The sequence below is a fragment of the Chelmon rostratus genome, chromosome 23, assembly GCF_017976325.1.
Source record: "Chelmon rostratus isolate fCheRos1 chromosome 23, fCheRos1.pri, whole genome shotgun sequence".
Classification (NCBI taxonomy): domain Eukaryota; kingdom Metazoa; phylum Chordata; class Actinopteri; order Chaetodontiformes; family Chaetodontidae; genus Chelmon; species Chelmon rostratus.
The window spans coordinates 5,358,466-5,375,728 of record NC_055680.1 but is presented as its reverse complement, the minus strand read 5'-3'; the positions used below and the strand labels follow the sequence as shown (position 1 = coordinate 5,375,728).

The 17,263-nt window shown below is 40.7% G+C and overlaps 2 protein-coding genes across 5 annotated transcripts in view; both read left to right on the top strand.

The window, feature by feature from the left end:
- The first annotated feature begins 341 nt into the window (after positions 1-341).
- On the top strand, positions 342-8,584 carry LOC121626508 (up-regulator of cell proliferation-like). The gene is made up of 3 exons (XM_041965063.1): positions 342-458; positions 1,841-2,051; positions 2,589-8,584. Exons 2-3 carry the CDS (start codon positions 1,979-1,981, stop codon positions 7,262-7,264), a joined length of 4,749 nt encoding a protein of 1,582 aa, XP_041820997.1. The 5' UTR covers positions 342-458; positions 1,841-1,978; the 3' UTR covers positions 7,265-8,584.
- A 6,102-nt stretch (positions 8,585-14,686) lies between these two features.
- Positions 14,687-17,263, top strand: part of LOC121626270 (up-regulator of cell proliferation-like) — a 34,182-nt gene continuing 31,605 nt past the window's right edge. Inside the window, exons 1-5 of one of the 4 annotated variants that reach the window (XM_041964675.1) lie at positions 14,687-14,791; positions 15,067-15,146; positions 15,292-15,367; positions 15,577-15,825; positions 16,099-16,359. In XM_041964675.1, coding sequence (XP_041820609.1) covers positions 15,105-15,146; positions 15,292-15,367; positions 15,577-15,825; positions 16,099-16,359 — 628 coding nt within the window. In that variant the 5' untranslated portion in view covers positions 14,687-14,791; positions 15,067-15,104. Of the gene's footprint in view, positions 14,792-15,066; positions 15,147-15,291; positions 15,368-15,576; positions 15,826-16,098; positions 16,360-17,263 lie in introns of those variants that run through there. The other 3 variants (XM_041964671.1, XM_041964673.1, XM_041964672.1) reach the window with 3 other exon arrangements.

Here is a 17,263-nt window from a genome sequence, read left to right as displayed (position 1 = left end):
CAGGTACAAGCAGCCTGCAGACACAGCACCAATGTGATAATAAAATGTGATTCTGAGGCAGATGAAGATTTTATCATTTTGGAATGCCAAGTTTACCTGCAGAGTTAATTTTATGAGCAAAATGCGGATTAAACACTTTGTGAGTTTAACCAACTAACAAACGGCCATATTCTGCAGCACAGCAGGAAAAACAACTTTTTTTGCACAAAGGGTTGGCTCATCAAGTTTTTTGACGCAGTTTACTGTGAAGTGAATTCCTTGCCAGTCACCAACAGTGAAAGTGAAAGTGAAAAGAGCAGTATAAAAGGAGAGGTCTGCACTGCGGGACCAGCAGAGTGCGGCGGCTCCTGTACAGGTCCAGCGATTTGCGGATGAGCATCGCAAAGCTGGAAAAGCAAAGAAAAAAAATCAAAGATAGAAGAATGTACTTTGTCCATGGGCGCATCGCTTGTACAAAGGTGGGTTTCTATATGCGTTTGTTTTGTCAGTGATTTTTCCCTCACTTGCCGAATGGGAGGACCTGAAAAAGCAACACAGCCACACAAACAACCGATCATGTCATTTCGGGCTTTAACCGTGAGCTCTTAGTCGAACTGTGCATGTGTCAACCTCAGCCTGTATGCCATATAATAATAGGGATTTTACGCGCATTACCGTCTTCTTTAAGTGATGATGGTACTGCGGAGTCCGTCCTGAGGGTGACTGTCCATCCCTGACCCGCTGTAGGGGGACAGTCACGGAGAATCACAAAGCTTGTCTATTAGGCGTCACATTTTCTACGTAACACGTATACAGACTCAAAAAAGATCTCATTAAAGGTCGCCGATTCGATCCCCGGCCGTGGCAGTCTGCATGTCGAAGTGTCCTTGTGCAGGACACTGAACCCAAAATTGCAGTTTCTCTGATTTTACTATTTATAGTATGTGTTTGAGTAAAAAGAACACTTTTTGTTATTCTATAAACTACTGACAACATTCATCCCAAATTCAAAATAAAAATATTGTGATTTTGAGCATTTCTTTTGCAGAAGCTGACAAATGATCAAAATAACATGAAAAGGATGCAGTGTTTCAAGACCTCAAATAGGCCACTGCAAAGAAAACCAGTTCATATTCATTTTTAAGAGAGACAGAGAGAGAGAGAAGGGAATTTTCTAATTTTTTATCACATGCCTTCTCTACAGTTAGGAGCACAAGGGTCTCAACGTTTGGCAACACAGAGACCTGAGACAGTCACACATTAACTGTAGTTACTGTTGTAACCAAGGTCTTATGGATAAAATGTACACACAGAGAGGACCATTCAAGGAGGATTGCTCAAATATTCACATGTTTGACAAAGAAGAAGGTCAAAGTGTCCTCACTTAGAGGGGTGGAAGTCAGGGCATAGGTAGGTAAAGTAGGAGCCATTATCTGCCTTGGTTTCGTGCTGGCCCAATCACAAGAGATGTCAAGTTAATAAATTATTAATTATTTTGTTACCGCCAATTCTCAATCAGATGCAGACCCTGAAGTAATAAGTTTGAGAACAGCCTATTGTTTAAAACAATATCGTCTTCTTTGTTGGGTAATTCAGTGCTAATAAATGATCTGAAGTCTGTAGTTTATGAAGAGGCGTGTTTCAGAAGTATATCTACACTCTGTTTTACTTTTCATGTGTTCACTTTACTGTGAGGAAGTGGAGGACACTCCATCAGCACAGTGTTCTGATAACAAGGGTGACTGTCAACAGACTGATGCAAGCGGTAATGGTAGCAGAAAGGCACTAAATGATGTGCAGTCTGAAGCTATAAATAAAATCTTTATTATTATTAAAAGTAATATTACTGTTGTTTCCACAGTGCCCTGTCCTCATTTGAAGACAACAGTCTACCACATCAGCTGCAAGCAAGTGTCTCTGCATTTGGACACTCCTTAAGGATGAAGTGGAGAGCTACACTGTGATCAGCTGCAGCGAGGGAGAAATTGCACCAGAGACAATGGACACAAAAAGCTCAACGCTCAGCAACCTGAGGCCAACAAGGGAGTCAGCTGTAACATCTGCAAACACAAGTGAGTAACAGAAAAGCATCGTTACAACAAAAATGATGAAGTCCTTCCGAGAGTGCATATGCACTGACCCTGCAAATGAATAATAATGTAAAAGAAGAATAACATGGACAAATGCAAACACAAACCTGAAAGTAAAAAAAAATATATATTGAAGCTCTATTAAACCTGGGGTAAGCAGTATTTGTTAACTTTTCAGCACATTGTGACTGAAGTGATGTGAGAGAAAACTAGACTTCTGCATCTCTTCTTGGTTCTGTTTTCAGTTTTGCGAGCTCTTTAGACATCAGAGAGAGGGTGTTTCTACTGGCTGTTGTACAAATACAGATGGGCATGCACGTCCATTCAGATGGTGAAAGCCTGATTCAATTTTGAAAAGTCCTGCAGAAAATCTTGAAGCGAGCCATGCAAGAACCACTTGAATTTCTTTCAAATGTTTTTTTAAAAAAGGAGAACTGTTAGAAGGGCTTTAGATGTTAGATGTGTGTGTGTTATTAAAATACCTAAGATTTGTTTGAAACAACATCTTCATATCCACAGAGACGCAGCTGGAGAGCTTACTGGAGGATCTGGGGATGGAGCGGCACTACACAGAGAAACTATCCCTGAGCACAGTGCTGCAGATTGACAAGAGGACCATCAGTGATGAGCCTGCCAAGTGTAACGCAGATCTTCCATGGTATTTTCTGAAGAAACTGATGATGGTTAATGTGACAGCTAGAAATGTGAAATGTACATCAGTATGTGAGTCAACCTGTGATGCTGCCTCAGAGAATACAGAGTTAGATTTTGATGATCTGTTTGACATTCTACATTCAGGTGACATGCTGAACCCCCTTGACATAATCACTGCTCTCTTTCTGTGTTCTGATGGTTTTGTACAGCAGGAAATGGCACTCAAAATGTCTATGTGTCAGTTTTCTGTGCCTCTGTTGCTTCCCAATTGCGACACAAAGCAGTGCACACTCATGCTTTGGACCATGAGAGACATTGTTAAAAAGTACAGACCTCAGTCCCTTTTGGAATCCAAGGGCTTTATTGAAGACAGAATTGTTGTCTCTGAACTCCCAATGATATCTTTCGTGAGACTGGGTGAGTGCTCCATGTCCAAGTCAGAGATCCTCAATAAGCTTCTGAGCAGTTCTCAGCAGTACTATGACACCTTTGTTCACCACAATATGGAGTGTGGTGACAGTCCAAGGAGAATTTCCAATGGACTGACTGAAATTACTTGGTACCTTCCTTGTGGGAACAAAAACATGGATATCTTCAGTGAGCCAGTGGCTGTAGCTAACCTTCGTGGTGACATTGCTTCGTGTGAAACACAATTTTATTTTTTATGCCAGACATCTGCAGCAGTTTTTGTGTTCTTTGACACTTTGGACTCTGAGTGTGAGCTGCTTACCAACCTACACACCAACTCACAGATCTTCTTGGTGGGTAACCATCAAAGCCATCGCTTCGATAAAGATGCTCTAAAAAAAGTAGCAACCAAGTTGGGCTTGACTAAAGACAACATCCTCTTGAAGGCTAAGCACATGAATGATGCAGACTTTGTCAAAAATCTGCGTAAAACAGTCAGCAATGTGGTTGAGAACTCAAAGATCAAGATGAGAATTGAGCAGATGGCTGACATTGCTCATGAGCTGGGAATCTGGGTGGACGAAGACTCTTCAGAGTGTCAGACTGCCAAGGCAAATGCAGATGCTATCACTGCAGGAATTCAAGACATCCTTAAATACAAAGATACAAAACTACCACTGCAAGGCCAAATATGGAAAGACCTGACTTGCTTGGAGAAAGAAGAATTTCGGCTGCGAAATGTCGGGTCAGAAAACATAGAAAAGTACAAAAGTGATCTTCAGGTACAGAAAGATAACCTTCGAAAAAAACAGAACACTTATGACATTTCAGATGCAATGGCATGTTTCATCAAGGCAATATCCAGCCCAGGGATAGAGAGGTGCTATTTCCTGAAATGGCTGCGAATGAACCTCGATAACGTGTCTCGAGAAAAACTGTCTGGCCTCAGGGAGCAGTACAAAAAGAAATGCAAAGATTCTAAGAACAAAGAGGAGATCAAAGACATTGACAGACAACTTTCCAACAGCTCGCTGGGAACTGAACACTTCTTCCGTGAAATGGGTCAGATCTATGAAGCATCATTGTCCCTTCCGGAAACAAACAGATCACGTCTACAATTCCGGCATCTGCCCAAACTGTGCGCACAATTGTTGCTTGACGGCTTTCCCCTTGAGCTTGTGGACGGAGATGCATCGAACATACCTCTCAGATGGGTAAGTGATGTCCTCTCTCAGCTCAATGACTTGGTGCCTCCAGAGAGCAAGATACGGGTAGCCACAGTTCTTGGAGTCCAGAGCACAGGAAAGTCTACTCTACTCAACACCATGTTTGGAGTGCAGTTTGCAGTCAGCAGCGGTCGATGCACTCGAGGTGCCTTTATGTTGCTCATCAGAATCAATGAAGATGTTAAAAAAGAACTCAAGTGTGACTTCATGATGATCATTGACACTGAGGGCTTAAAGTCACCAGAGCTTGCACAACTGGACAACAGCCACGAGCACGACAATGAGCTTGCAACACTCGTTGTGGGGCTGAGTGACATCACTATAATCAATATTGCAATGGAGAATTCAACTGAAATGAAGGACATCCTACAAATAGTCGTGCACGCTTTTCTCAGGATGAAAGAAGTGGGCAAAAAGCCCAAATGCCAGTTTGTTCACCAGAATGTGTCGGATGTTTCAGCCCACGAGAAGAACTTACGAGACAGGAAACTCCTCTTGCAACAGTTGAACGAGATGACACAAGCGGCGGCCAGAATGGAACAGAAAGAGGAGAACAAGAGCTTCACTGATGTGATGGAGTACAGTCCAGACACTGGGAACTGGTACATTCCTGGACTCTGGAATGGAAACCCACCAATGGCACCAGTCAATGCAGGGTACAGTGAGGCTGTTTATGAGCTCAAGAAGAACATAATCCAAACTTTTGGAGGTTGTGAGTCATCTGCTAATGATATCTTAGACTTTGCAGAGTGGACAAAAAGCCTGTGGAATGCCGTAAAGCATGAAAACTTCATCTTCAGCTTCAGGAACAGCCTAGTGGCTGATGCATACATGAGGCTGTGCACAGAATTCAACAAATGGGAATGGGAATTCAAAAAAGAAATGTACACATGGGTTACAGAAGCTGAAACAAAAATTTCCAACTTTGGCAAAATTAAATCTGAGACATGTGACATGTCAGAATTTCTCTCTGATTTGAAAAGTGAAGCTTGCACAGTGCTGTCTGAATGGGAGACAAAGATTCTTGAAAATCTGAAAAAGTACTTCAAGCAAACAGAGGGCCACGTCTATCTCGTTGAAGGGTACAGAGAGGACTTTGCAAACAGTGTAAAGAGCCTTCGACGAGAAATGGAGAGCTCTGTAATTAATCAGCTCACAGCAGCAGCCGATATCAGACAGGGAATGACAGAAATTGATAGAATCAAGGATAACCACACTACAGAACTAGAGGGGAGAGTGTGTGCATTGATTGAACAATGTCGGGGGAAAAAAATCAAGATGACCGACAGACAGCTGGATAGAGAATTTGACAAGATGTGGACTAAAACAGTGAATGAACTATCCTTTTCAAAACAAAATGCCACAAATGTCAGTGTAAGTGTGTCCTACTACTTGAGAGCCAATCTATCACGCAAGGGGGGTCATGTATGTGAGTTATTAGATAAAAAAAGTCTGCAGGATTGTGGACTGGTGCCTTTCAAATACACAGCTGAAGGACTTATCAACCAGGTCAAACACAAAATCAGCAGGTGGTTCAACATTGAAGATCACGTAATGGCTTTACAAAACATAGCTGACTGTGTCATAGCAGAATGCACAGCCTTCATAACTGAAAAAATGGAAAGAAAAAATAATTACCACAACACTTACATCCAGGAGATCCTGCACAAGATTGATGAGAGGCTGCAAAGCAGTAAGGATGCTAAGAGAGACATTGAGTTTGAAGTTTCTCTGAAACAGCACATCTGTGGAGTTGCAGCCAGACAGTTTCAGAAAATGCACGAAGATTTCCTACGTGACAATGATCCCTACAGATGTCTGAACCAAAACAAAGAAAAGTATCGTGCTGATTTTAAGGACGTGTTCCATGAACGAGACCAGTGCCAGAAGAAGGCAGAAGAATTCACCAACCGATGCTTGAGACCTGCAGTTGAAGACTTTGTCAGCCGTTCCTTGGGTCCTGATATCGTTGGTGAAATGCAGTTAAGCTTCGAGTTCAGCACAAGAATGCACTTTCAGTATTCAGTTTTACTGGATTTGCTCTCAAAGAATGACTTTGAAGACTACCAGAGCTTTATTTGCTCATATGAGGATTATGTGAACAAATGGATAAGTGACCGTGTATTGGAACACTTTTCAAAGGGGTCTACGACATATGAGTCCGAGGATCGACATCTCCAGTCAAGTATCAAAAGCATAAATGATGCTATCAACAGAGCTAAAAAAGAGAAGAGTGGCAACATGAAGGAATTCATTGAAGATGTCTGTCAGGAACTTAGCGGTAAACTGGTCATTCCCAAGGACGCTCTTGGTGCCTTCATGATCCTGAACAATGCCACCCCAGAACAGTTTGCTCACTGGCTCACAGTGTGTGTGACGGACATGGCTGAAGCTCTTAGAAAGACGTTTAAAGAGACAGACATCCAGCTGAAACTGAAAAAGCTTCATGTGAAGCCTCAGAAGGAGCTTTTCACCAAAGTGATCGGATGTGGTAAACTGTGTCCATTCTGCAAAGCACCCTGTGAGGCAGGAGGAAAAGAACATAAAGAGCACTTCACTTCGTGGCATCGGCCACAGGGTTTTGGTACATACAGGTCGACACGAACAGAAAAACTTGTCACTGACATTTGCACTTCCTTGGTCATCAGTGATGCCTCTTTTCGCTGCAATGAAACAAATGGTGAATATCACCCTTACAAGGATTACATCAAAATTTTCCCAGACTGGAAAATTGCTCCAGATGGAAGTCTTCAGGCATCAGACTACTGGAAATATGTACTGGCAAAGTTCAACAAAGAGTTTGCCGAAGCATATGGAGCAGAGCCTGCTGATATTCCTGCAACCTGGAATGATATCACATACAAACAGGCAGAAGACAGTCTCAAAGAGTCCTTTAACATCAAGTGAGACGACTAACATCCCCTCACCTGCTTTAGTCTACAGTACTCAAGATCCTCCTTTCAAGGATCGTTTGATCTTACTTGTTTTACATGATACAGAAAAGAATCAGAAATAGTAACATTCTGTGTTGAGATGACAAAGTTGTAGATTGTTGATTGCAACGTAAATGTGTTTAAGATAGATAATTTGATTTCACAGTGTGTTGATGTTGACCTCATCAGCACTTGACAAGGTCTTTTAAGTTTAAGATTAGTGCTTTTTGAAACTGTGAATCAGTGTACGTGTTCGGAACGTACAGTACAAAATGTTTCTAGTTTGATTAAATCTGAGTTGGAATTTATGATCTTTGTGTCACAAATGAATGTAATTATATTGCTGCTGCAACCTGCAACCTTTGGTCAATTCAGAGGTCTGTCACGCTTTACTCTGCAAAATCAATGAACATCTATATTTCCCTCATTCAAATCATGCTTGAAATGATGTCCAGATGTGTCAAACGATGGCAATATTTTGACTATTGTGTTTTAAGTTTAAATAGACAGAAATGCCACATGTTTGCACGCACAGGGTTTGAATCCTAAAGTGGCCAAATCCTACTTGCAGACAACGTGGCAATTGCATGGGGTGTGTTTGCAGGTGCTTGATAGTGTCATATAAAGTAAAAAAAAAAGCTAGTTATGCTTTGACCCAATGGAAACTTGGAATATTTTCCTCTGCTCAAAAGTGTTCCTGCAGTAGAAAAAAGCAATAAGACCAAGAAACACAATACATGACACGACCGAGGCACGTATAATGACACTCATTGACCTCAAGGTGGCGCTGTAAGACTCAAGTTGACATTTTCACTATTATCTCAAAAACAGCTTGGCCTACAGTCAAAAAGCAACCAAATGCTCGCAATCTGCTTGGACCCTGATCGTTGCTGCTTGTGGCTGTATTTACATTTATTTTTTCATACATCACTCAGTCTGCATGTGGTATTAAAACAAAGTATGATGTGTGATTATTTACTCAGATTTGAGAATGTGTTTTTGTGTCTGTGAAGTATCTGATGCTGAATATTTCAGTGTGTTAATCAGTCTAAATGTCAACATGCACGCACTATATGACATAAAGTTGTATTTTCCTTGTCTAATGGAGTATGATGTGCGATTTACTCGACTGAGAATCTAGTTTCTAGAATCTTTGCTTTTATTTTCATGAAGTATCTGATACAAAATATTAGCACTTTTAAAGGCCTTGAAACATCATTTATTCTGTGTGCAGTGTCACCAACAGTCATTTCTGACTTGTGTTAACTGATTCAATAAAGAGACAAAATAGGCAGACCATGGCTGTGAATGTCTTTCATGTAAACAGAAATATGATCGCTTCATTTATTTGTATAGTTTTACTATGTTTTTTTAAAATATATTCTTTAATTCCATTATTTAATTCTTTTACTCACTTCTAAGCTGAAAAAGAACGCAAAAACAAGACAACAGGTGCTTCTTCGCAATGGAGACCAGGCTGAAGATTTACAGTACGTGAGCAGGTATGGAAGTGTCGCTGCCTTTGCATATGTTTGCTGTTGTGGATGTTAACCATGTGCTTCCATGCATCACTGAGCTGACACACGATCTCTAAATGGCTCCAAAAATGTTTTTTTTTTTAATTTCTATGCTTTTTATAGTCATTTCAGTGAGTACACTGGGAAAGAGAATTGCAGGGACTGATTAACCTGTCAAGGTTAGATGATGTTCAAACTATATGTACTCGAGCAATGTCAAATTTTACTTTAAACTACTTCAAACTTTACTATCACTTATTTGTGTTCTCATGTAAACATATGACCCTGTTTCAAAAAAGTTGGGACACTGTGTGAGATGTGAATAGAAACAGAATGAGACGAACCGTGTTCACAGACGATGGTTTTTGGAAGTGTTCCTGCAGTAACGTCCACTACACAATGTCTGTTTGTAACGCAGTTCAGTCTGAGGGCCTGAAGACCTCAGCCATCCAATGCTGGTTTTCGGCCTTGTCCCTTGCGTACAGAGATTTGTACAGATTCTGTCAATGTCCTAATGATATTATGTACTGAAGACAATGAAATCCCCAAATTCTTTGCAATTTTACGTTGAGAAACATGATTCTTATATTGTTCTATTTGCAGCGCAGTGTGTCACATCTTTACTTCACAAAGATTCAGCCTCTCTGGAGCCTCTTTTTATACCCAGTCATGGTACAAACCTGTTGCCAGTCAACCTGATTAACTGTGAGATGTTCCACCAGCTGTTTTCTTTTAGCATTTCACAACTTTTCCAGTCTTTTGTTGCCACTGTCTCAACTTTTTTGAACTGCGTTGCTGGCATCAAGTTCTGAATGAGGATATCATTTACAAAAAACAATGAAGTTTCTTCTCAGTTTCAACATTTGATATGTTGATTTGTGCTATTTTCAATTAAATATAATGTTTCAGTGGTTTGCAAGTCATCAAATTCTGTTTCTACGTGTGTTTCACACAGTGTCCCAATTTTTTGTGGAAACAGGGTTATAGGTTGTCCATTCCTTACTTGTCATACCTGAAGGGAGAGTAATTCTACAGCTAAACTGTTACTTACCTGTGATCCCTGTAAAAGAAAGAAATGTAATTGAGCATTTCAATTGGATATCCAGGAGAGAAAAACCTGCGAAAAGACAATTCAGATTAGTAGAGATAATAATGTGTTTCCTAAATTTTGCGTGAGTTGTCAGTGGCATTGAGGTCTTAATTATTAGATTTGGCTGTGGTGTAAAAGAATAATGTAGAGAGTAGAAAGCATACACTGGTAGAGTAGAAGAAATTGTCAGTACAACCACTATGTCCAAAAGCTTGGGACACTCTCTAAAACATAAATAAAATAGAATGTGATAATTTTGCAAATCCTTTTGACAAATTTTTAAAGGGAGTGTAAGTCTGAAGTCATATAACTTGTCTAATCAGTCAGTGACCCAGCTAACATTATTTAGCAGGTTTTCTTTGTGATTGGTACAACCCCTGGAAGCTAAATGTAAAAGCCATGAATTTAAGAGCTTTCTACCACAGACAGTTGTTACTGGCCAGCCCCTCCCTCCTAAGAGCACATAATGACTCAAAAGTTTTCAGTCTTCCTGATTGAACGGCTGATCTGTCCCAACACCCCAGGCAGAACAGCAACAAACATCACACACAGAAGGGTGAACCCCTTTCAACAAATCATAATCCTATGAAACAACAATAAAAAGGCGCAAATCAAATCAGTGTGTGTTCCTGTTGATGCTGGCTAACAGCAACCTCTGCACCTCACAGCTCTTGAGACACATCGAGTTTTCTTGTACTTTGGATGAAGGCAGAGGAATTCACAGACCATGCTTCAGGAAACTGTGGAACTTGTACAGTAGCTTGTACAGTAAATTTGCATTTCTTGATTTAATTTTTTACAATGAGTCTCCACATCCCTCATCTCACCAGTCCTAACGCCACACCAGCACTACCCGACCCTGAACCAGACAAATACACTTTGTTCGACTGTAAACTAGATCATCACTGATGGTTTCTGGGAAACCAAAGCAAAGGTAACCTCAATTGGCATAATAAAAGAAGTGGTGGTAAAGTTCAAGTTCTTTATTGTCATTTACACAACAATTATAGTGAAGCAGTCAGTGGCAATGAAATAGATCTCAGGCTCCCTCCAACAGTGCTCATGCATTGTATATATGTACAAAGAAGAAACTCTTACCTGAGCAGACCTACGAGGCCCTGATGGATGGAAAGATGGCCGTATGCTTCTCTATCTCTTAACTAAACACAATCTATATGATCTTTATAGTGTAGCAATGGTGTATTATAGAAAACACAAAACCACAATTAATTCTTAATTAATATAGTTGCTTAGTTAGTTGCCCTGTATTAAAATATCCAACAATCGTTTTAAAACAGGTTCAAATCAAATTTGGACGTTGAGAGGTTGGATTTAGTTTAGATTTTGCCTCAGCAACACAGATGTTACTTTCACACCTGTAGCTTGGCTCATTTGGTCCAGCTCCAGACAGAAGAAAATAATTATACGTTGCAGACTTTTAGTTCTGGTCTGTTCTACGTTCAAAGTCAATTTTTCCAAATGAGCCAAGAGGTGTCGGCATCTATAGGTGACTCTGATGAGCGAAGAGCATGAAAGGAGGTTATGGGATTACAAGCGACCTCTGCTTCCATTAACATGAAGGCAACAAAATCCTGAAAGCTTGGAAATTCCTGCTTTTCTTTCATAATGTGAGTGACTTCACGGTTCCACCGTGATGCTGCCCAGTCAGGTAACTTTTGAACCAGCTTTTGATTTTCCTCGCAGTCATTCAAAATATCAAGGCCTTTAACATGTGGCATGGCTTCCTGACATGTGTGTAGAAAATCTGCAAATGTCCTGAATCCCTCAGCATCCTTTGACTGGATTTTTGGCCAATTTGCTAATTTTTCTCTGAAGGCTCTCTGTATGATAAAGGGCTGACCATACCTGTTGTTAAGACGGTTCCATGCATCTTTATAGGCTGCATCATCATTTCTATAAAAGATGCCATCAAGTGTCTTTTGTGCTGGACCTCCTACATACCTTCTCAAATAATGCAATTTGTCTGCTGATGAGATGTTCTTCCTGTCTATGAGTGATGCGAATGAAGCCTTCCACTCAATGAACTGGATAGGATCACCAGTGAATACAGATGGTTCTGGCATTGGGAGCCTATTCATGGCTATAGTATCTTGGACTGCTTGTGCAAGATATGACACATCTGTCTGTGGAGGCAGTGCTGGGTTTGGAACACTAGTGGGCTGCTGGATGGGAGCTGAGGACACAGGATGCTGTGGAGAAACATGCTGCTGCCCTCTAGTGTTGAGGTCAGCAGAGTAAACACTATCCTCCTGCATTACTTCCTGGTTGTGGACCACCAGTCTCGCTCGTGCAGCTCTAATGTCCTTTTCTGCCTTTAGTCTTTCTAGCTCACGTTTCTGAGCTTCAAGATCTCTTTTCTGCTGTTCTTCTAGGAGCTGAATCTTCTCCTTTTGTTTTTCCTCCTCCAATAACACTTCATACTCTGCTTCCTTTGCTGCTAACTCTGCTGCAGCATCCGCCCTTTTGGCTGCTACAATGGAGTTCAGAGAGTGTTGGCTTGAAGGTGAGACTGTAGATCCATAGATGGAGCGAGCATAGTCTCTTTGAAGCAGCTCACGAACACGTTGTTTTACTGCCTCACTGTCATAATCTTCTAAATCTGCTATTCTTTCATAGGCAATTTTAACAATGTCCTTTGTCACAGCTTCACAGGCATCAATACGACGTCTCATCTCACTGGATGGAGTCAGGTGACTTCTAATTTCCATATAGAGACTGGTAACATTATCCTTACCTTTCTCTAGAGAGTCTATAAGAGCTGCAATTTGGCTCTCAGAAATGTCTGACTTTAGCTGTTCTCTAGCCTTGCGTGCCTGGGTCTTCCATTGGTCATAAAGGTGAATGAGCCTTTTTTTCCTTTTTTTTAGCCTCCTCTTTCTGAAATGCAAGCATCCTCTCCGTGGGATTCCTTATGCGACCAGAGCGGCGAAGTTCCTCCTCTTCACTGGCCTGACAGGCATCCATTGTCTGGTCAGCATCTCTACTGTCTAGAGTTGAGTTATCAGATGCTTCCATTCTGGGAGTGTCACAACCTTAGACCATCACATCGAGTCCCTCTGCAGTCATCATGGGTATCAAGGGTATGTTGGGACTGATGAGGTGAAGCTCTTACTGTAGCATCCCCGGTTGAATGATGGTCTTACTCTCCAACTGATGGTTCACAACAACTTTATTTATAACTGTTGCTCCAAAACTTGTTCTGAACACACTGTAAGAGCTAGGAAGTAAATAAACACAACAGAAAAATACTAAACCATTCTGATTTTAAAATATAAATGTCTTACTTCTGTACCTTTGAGCCTTACAATCTTCCAGTAATGTACTATGATGTAAGCAAGCATATATAACCAAATTCAACATAAGAATAGCAATGACAACAGATCACAATGTATCATGGCTAATATAGCAATTTAGCTAGCCTACACATACGAGCCTACTCAATGTAAACTCTGAACAACTTCTCAAACTAGGCATTATAATGTGACTCAAAGCTGCACACATATGACACAAACACAGACAAACCTTGTGCCCTTTTCAACCAGGTGCTAAGTAAACATAAACGTGACGTTTTCCCTCATTTTGAAGAAGCACTCGTGTTTACCGTCATATACGTCTTTTGTACTTCCTACCGCATTCCGCCTTCAAAATAAAAGCACCAATTTTAGAACTTAACCAAATAAGACAAATCAACGAAGATCACAAGAAAACAATAAGAAACTGAACAAACGTCACCATTGAGGTCATTTAAAGTTGGGGCTATGCTATGGAGCCTATTGTACAGACAAGATATTATACCTTTAGAGTATTTTAAACAGCTATCCAGTTTGTCCGCCCCGCACCCTCAAGACCAGGGAGATCTGTTCTCACATAACTCCTAACCTGCAGGTATTTAAAGAAGTCACACTGTGGGAGAGCATATTTTTCCTTAAGTGGCTGGAAGGATGCAAACACTCCTTTTAGGTATAGGTCACCAACACAACCAATTCCCAAATCCTTCCATGCAAGAAAGGAGCCATCTAAATAAGAAGGAGCAAATGAAGGATTTGCTATTATGGGTAATAAGAAAGACACATTTCTAACCTCAAAATGTTTCTTAAGTTGTTTCCAAATGAGTATGATGTTATGAATAATTGGATTGTTGCTATAGTTGGCTTTACTAGTGGCACAGGTGACAAAATGACTGCACCTATACAGAGAAAGGTAGACAATCTTCTCGTTCCACCTGGCAATGGAGCGAATGTTGGAGGCCCAATAATAATCAATGAAGTTTGGCAGAGCCAGCCCTCCATTTGTTTCGGGTTGACAAAGATGAGCTTTTCCTATTCTATGTAGTTTATATTCCCGCACAAAAGAATGAATAATGGAATCTAAGCGTTTGAATGTTTTAGAGATACCAACAGGTATGTTCTGGAGGAGATATAACAGCTGCGGGAGAAATATCATTTTAACAGCATTTGTCCTTCCCAGCAAAGAAATCGGAAGCGTTCACCAAAATTGAATGTTATTCCTGAGTTTATCCATCAAGGCATCAAAATTGGCCTTAAAGGAGATGCTGCAGTTTTTATGGCAAAAAAATCTACTGTTCTATTGACTGAATGACTCTGATTTGAGCTTGTGGCCATTATATATTCTTCTACAAAAACACGTTCGTCAGTTCCTCCATTCAGCAAAGGGAGGATACAAATAACCTTTGCTTTACTGGAAAACAGACGACCTATTTAAAGAAAATGAAACAGAAAGTGACTTCCCCCAGCAGAATAAAAGGAGTCGTCTGTAACAGAGACAGTACAAACTGTACTGTGCAGAGGCTAAGGGCAAGTGTAGTGCTTTGTCCTGGTGCTATCTTTGCCATGAACGAGTCTCTCCAACAAAGGTGGGCTGCAATTTCTATGTCAGTGTTTTCCCCTTACTTTAAGACATGAAATAGTGTTCAAATGTAGGCTTTTCATAGACCACAAAAGAAACATGATTCAGCATGTTTTATCTGTCCTTTAAGGCTCCCATAGTGAGCTGACTACTGCATTTATTTTTTGTTTTAGTCTATATTGTAGTCTAGCAGGTTGTACAGTACAGTTGAATGTGTGATGTGTGGGTAATAGTGATAGTTGTTGGCAAGAAGGTAACACAAGGTTCGTCTATTACTTTCAGTAAGAACCAGCTTGAATAAACTGGACCAAGGAGGTGGGATGGCTGAGAATGTCACCACAATGGAAAGCTCGGAGGATGAGGTAAACTACTACTAGTGCTACTTTTTACATCTCTAAAATTAAACAACACTACAAGCCAAATATATGTTGTCCCATCAGCTATTGTCAATGGGACTGTGAATGAATGAATTCCAGTATAAACTGCATGTTTTTCTCAACTGCCAAGGACTTCTATGATGCATCTGAGTCCTTCCTTGACGTACACGATGAGGAAGGAACAGACACTCCACCACAGTCTGACTGTAAGTGTGACTGTCAATAACTGATCCAATTTTTTTTTGTTTATTTTATAATCAGCAAAGAGCAAACTCTCTTCTTCAAGATCAGATGGAAGAAAATACGTATACATCTATCTTCTTGACTCTAACTGATCAGCCTCAGTGGACTTTTTATGATCATGAATGACTTCATGCTGTAATGTTGAAAAACTGATGCTCTTCTCTTATGACAGATGTTCCTCCAATAGGAGAAATAACAGTTCTCAGTGCTGGCCAGGAGGCTGTTTCTCTTGGCTTACGAGTTGGGTATAAGCTGCAAGTAGATTACTCCTGTGACACACAGAGAAGCAGTATTATCATGGAGGACAACAGCACTGTGGAGGTTGAGGGACTGAATCCTGGTACTGAGTATACTTTCAGCATCATCAGGATTGCTGGCAATGGAAATCGAAGCAAAGCAGCCTCGCTACGTGTTTTTACAGGTAAATCCAAGAAACAAACCAATAAAAAAACAATATGTAGAGAAGTGATATCTGGGATCATAACCTAGACAAGTGTACTTTTTATAGTGTAGTATGCTCTCAATTTACAAGTTGTAAATTCTGTTTCTACAAATTAGGTACAGTATGCGACATGGATTTGTCCTTCACCACACTGCTTTAACTTGGCAGTGAAACAGCACTTTAAAATGCAGTCAAACATTGACAGAATTTCAATATGCAGTTATAAGTGAAACTGTTCCATTATTCCTGCAGAGCCCAGCCCTCCTGTGCACATTGCTGTCGATGAGGTCAGCAGTGAGTCACTGTCTCTACACTGGGACATTCCTGCTGGTGAAGTGGAGTGTTACATTGTGACTTGGTGCAGTGAGGGGGAAATTGTGCAGGAACTGACAACAGACACAAATAACCTGACCCTCAGCGACCTGAAGCCAGGGGTGTGTTACTCTCTCCAGGTTTCTGTAAAACTTAGGAATGGGAAAAGAAGCAAGTCAACTGTAACATCTGCCCACACAAGTAAGTAAAATAAAATCATAATGAATTTTTTTGTCAAAATAAAGTCACAGCCCTGTGGACAATCATACTGTAATTTTTATCACGACTCTGAAAATGGATTAAATTAAATCAAAGCAAATACAAACCTACAGAATTTTTTTTAAAGCTCAATATTCAAGTTTTGATATGAAAGCCCCTGCACAAGAGTGGTCCACCAACACAAAGATCTTCTCACAGTGTGGGCTTGAAAAGACATTAATTGATGATCAATGAATTCTGAATGACTGCGTTTTTCACAACGTAGTCTACAGTTGTGTTTTGGGTTATTGTCCTGTTGAAAAACACATGATGGCCCAAAGAAAAAATCAGATTGGATGGCATGTTGCTGCACAATTCTGTGGTAGACATGCTGGTTAAGTGTGCCTTGAATTTTGAATAAAGTGCCAACAATCTTTTACACAGCTCTTCGGCCACGAAGGCTTGACTTATGCAGTCTCCTCCAAACTGTGGATGTTAAGATGTGTCTTCTACTTGAACTCTGTGCATTTATGTGGGCTCTAATCTGCTGTTAATTGGTGATTTGTAAGGATGCTAACTGTATAATGAACGTGTCCTCTGCAGCAGAGGTAACTCTTGATCTTTCTTTCCTGGGCCAGTCCTTACGAGAGCTAGTTTTATCATAGCATTTGATGTTTTTTGTGACTATATGTCCAAAATGGGTGGAGCGTGTGTGGAGCTGAGGGAGGCCAAATGAAGCCCGTTTTCTGGAACCCAGCAGCTGCCACTCTGTGATGGTTTTCAGTCCAGATCTCATGTTACTGGTGTTGGAGACCTGGTAGTAAACTCCACTTTCTCCCTGTATTGTTCCTTGGCACCGCAAATAGCTCTCCAGGACACTTACCTGTATTTCTTGTATTTGTCCACA

Bases quoted from the DNA above. Each gene is read 5' to 3' on its own strand.
- LOC121626508 (XM_041965063.1), top strand. From the start codon at position 1,979: ATGGACACAAAAAGCTCAACGCTCAGCAACCTGAGGCCAACAAGGGAG. The intron at 2,052-2,588 runs GTGAGTAACAGA...TCATATCCACAG, and splicing joins TGTAACATCTGCAAACACAA to AGACGCAGCTGGAGAGCTTA.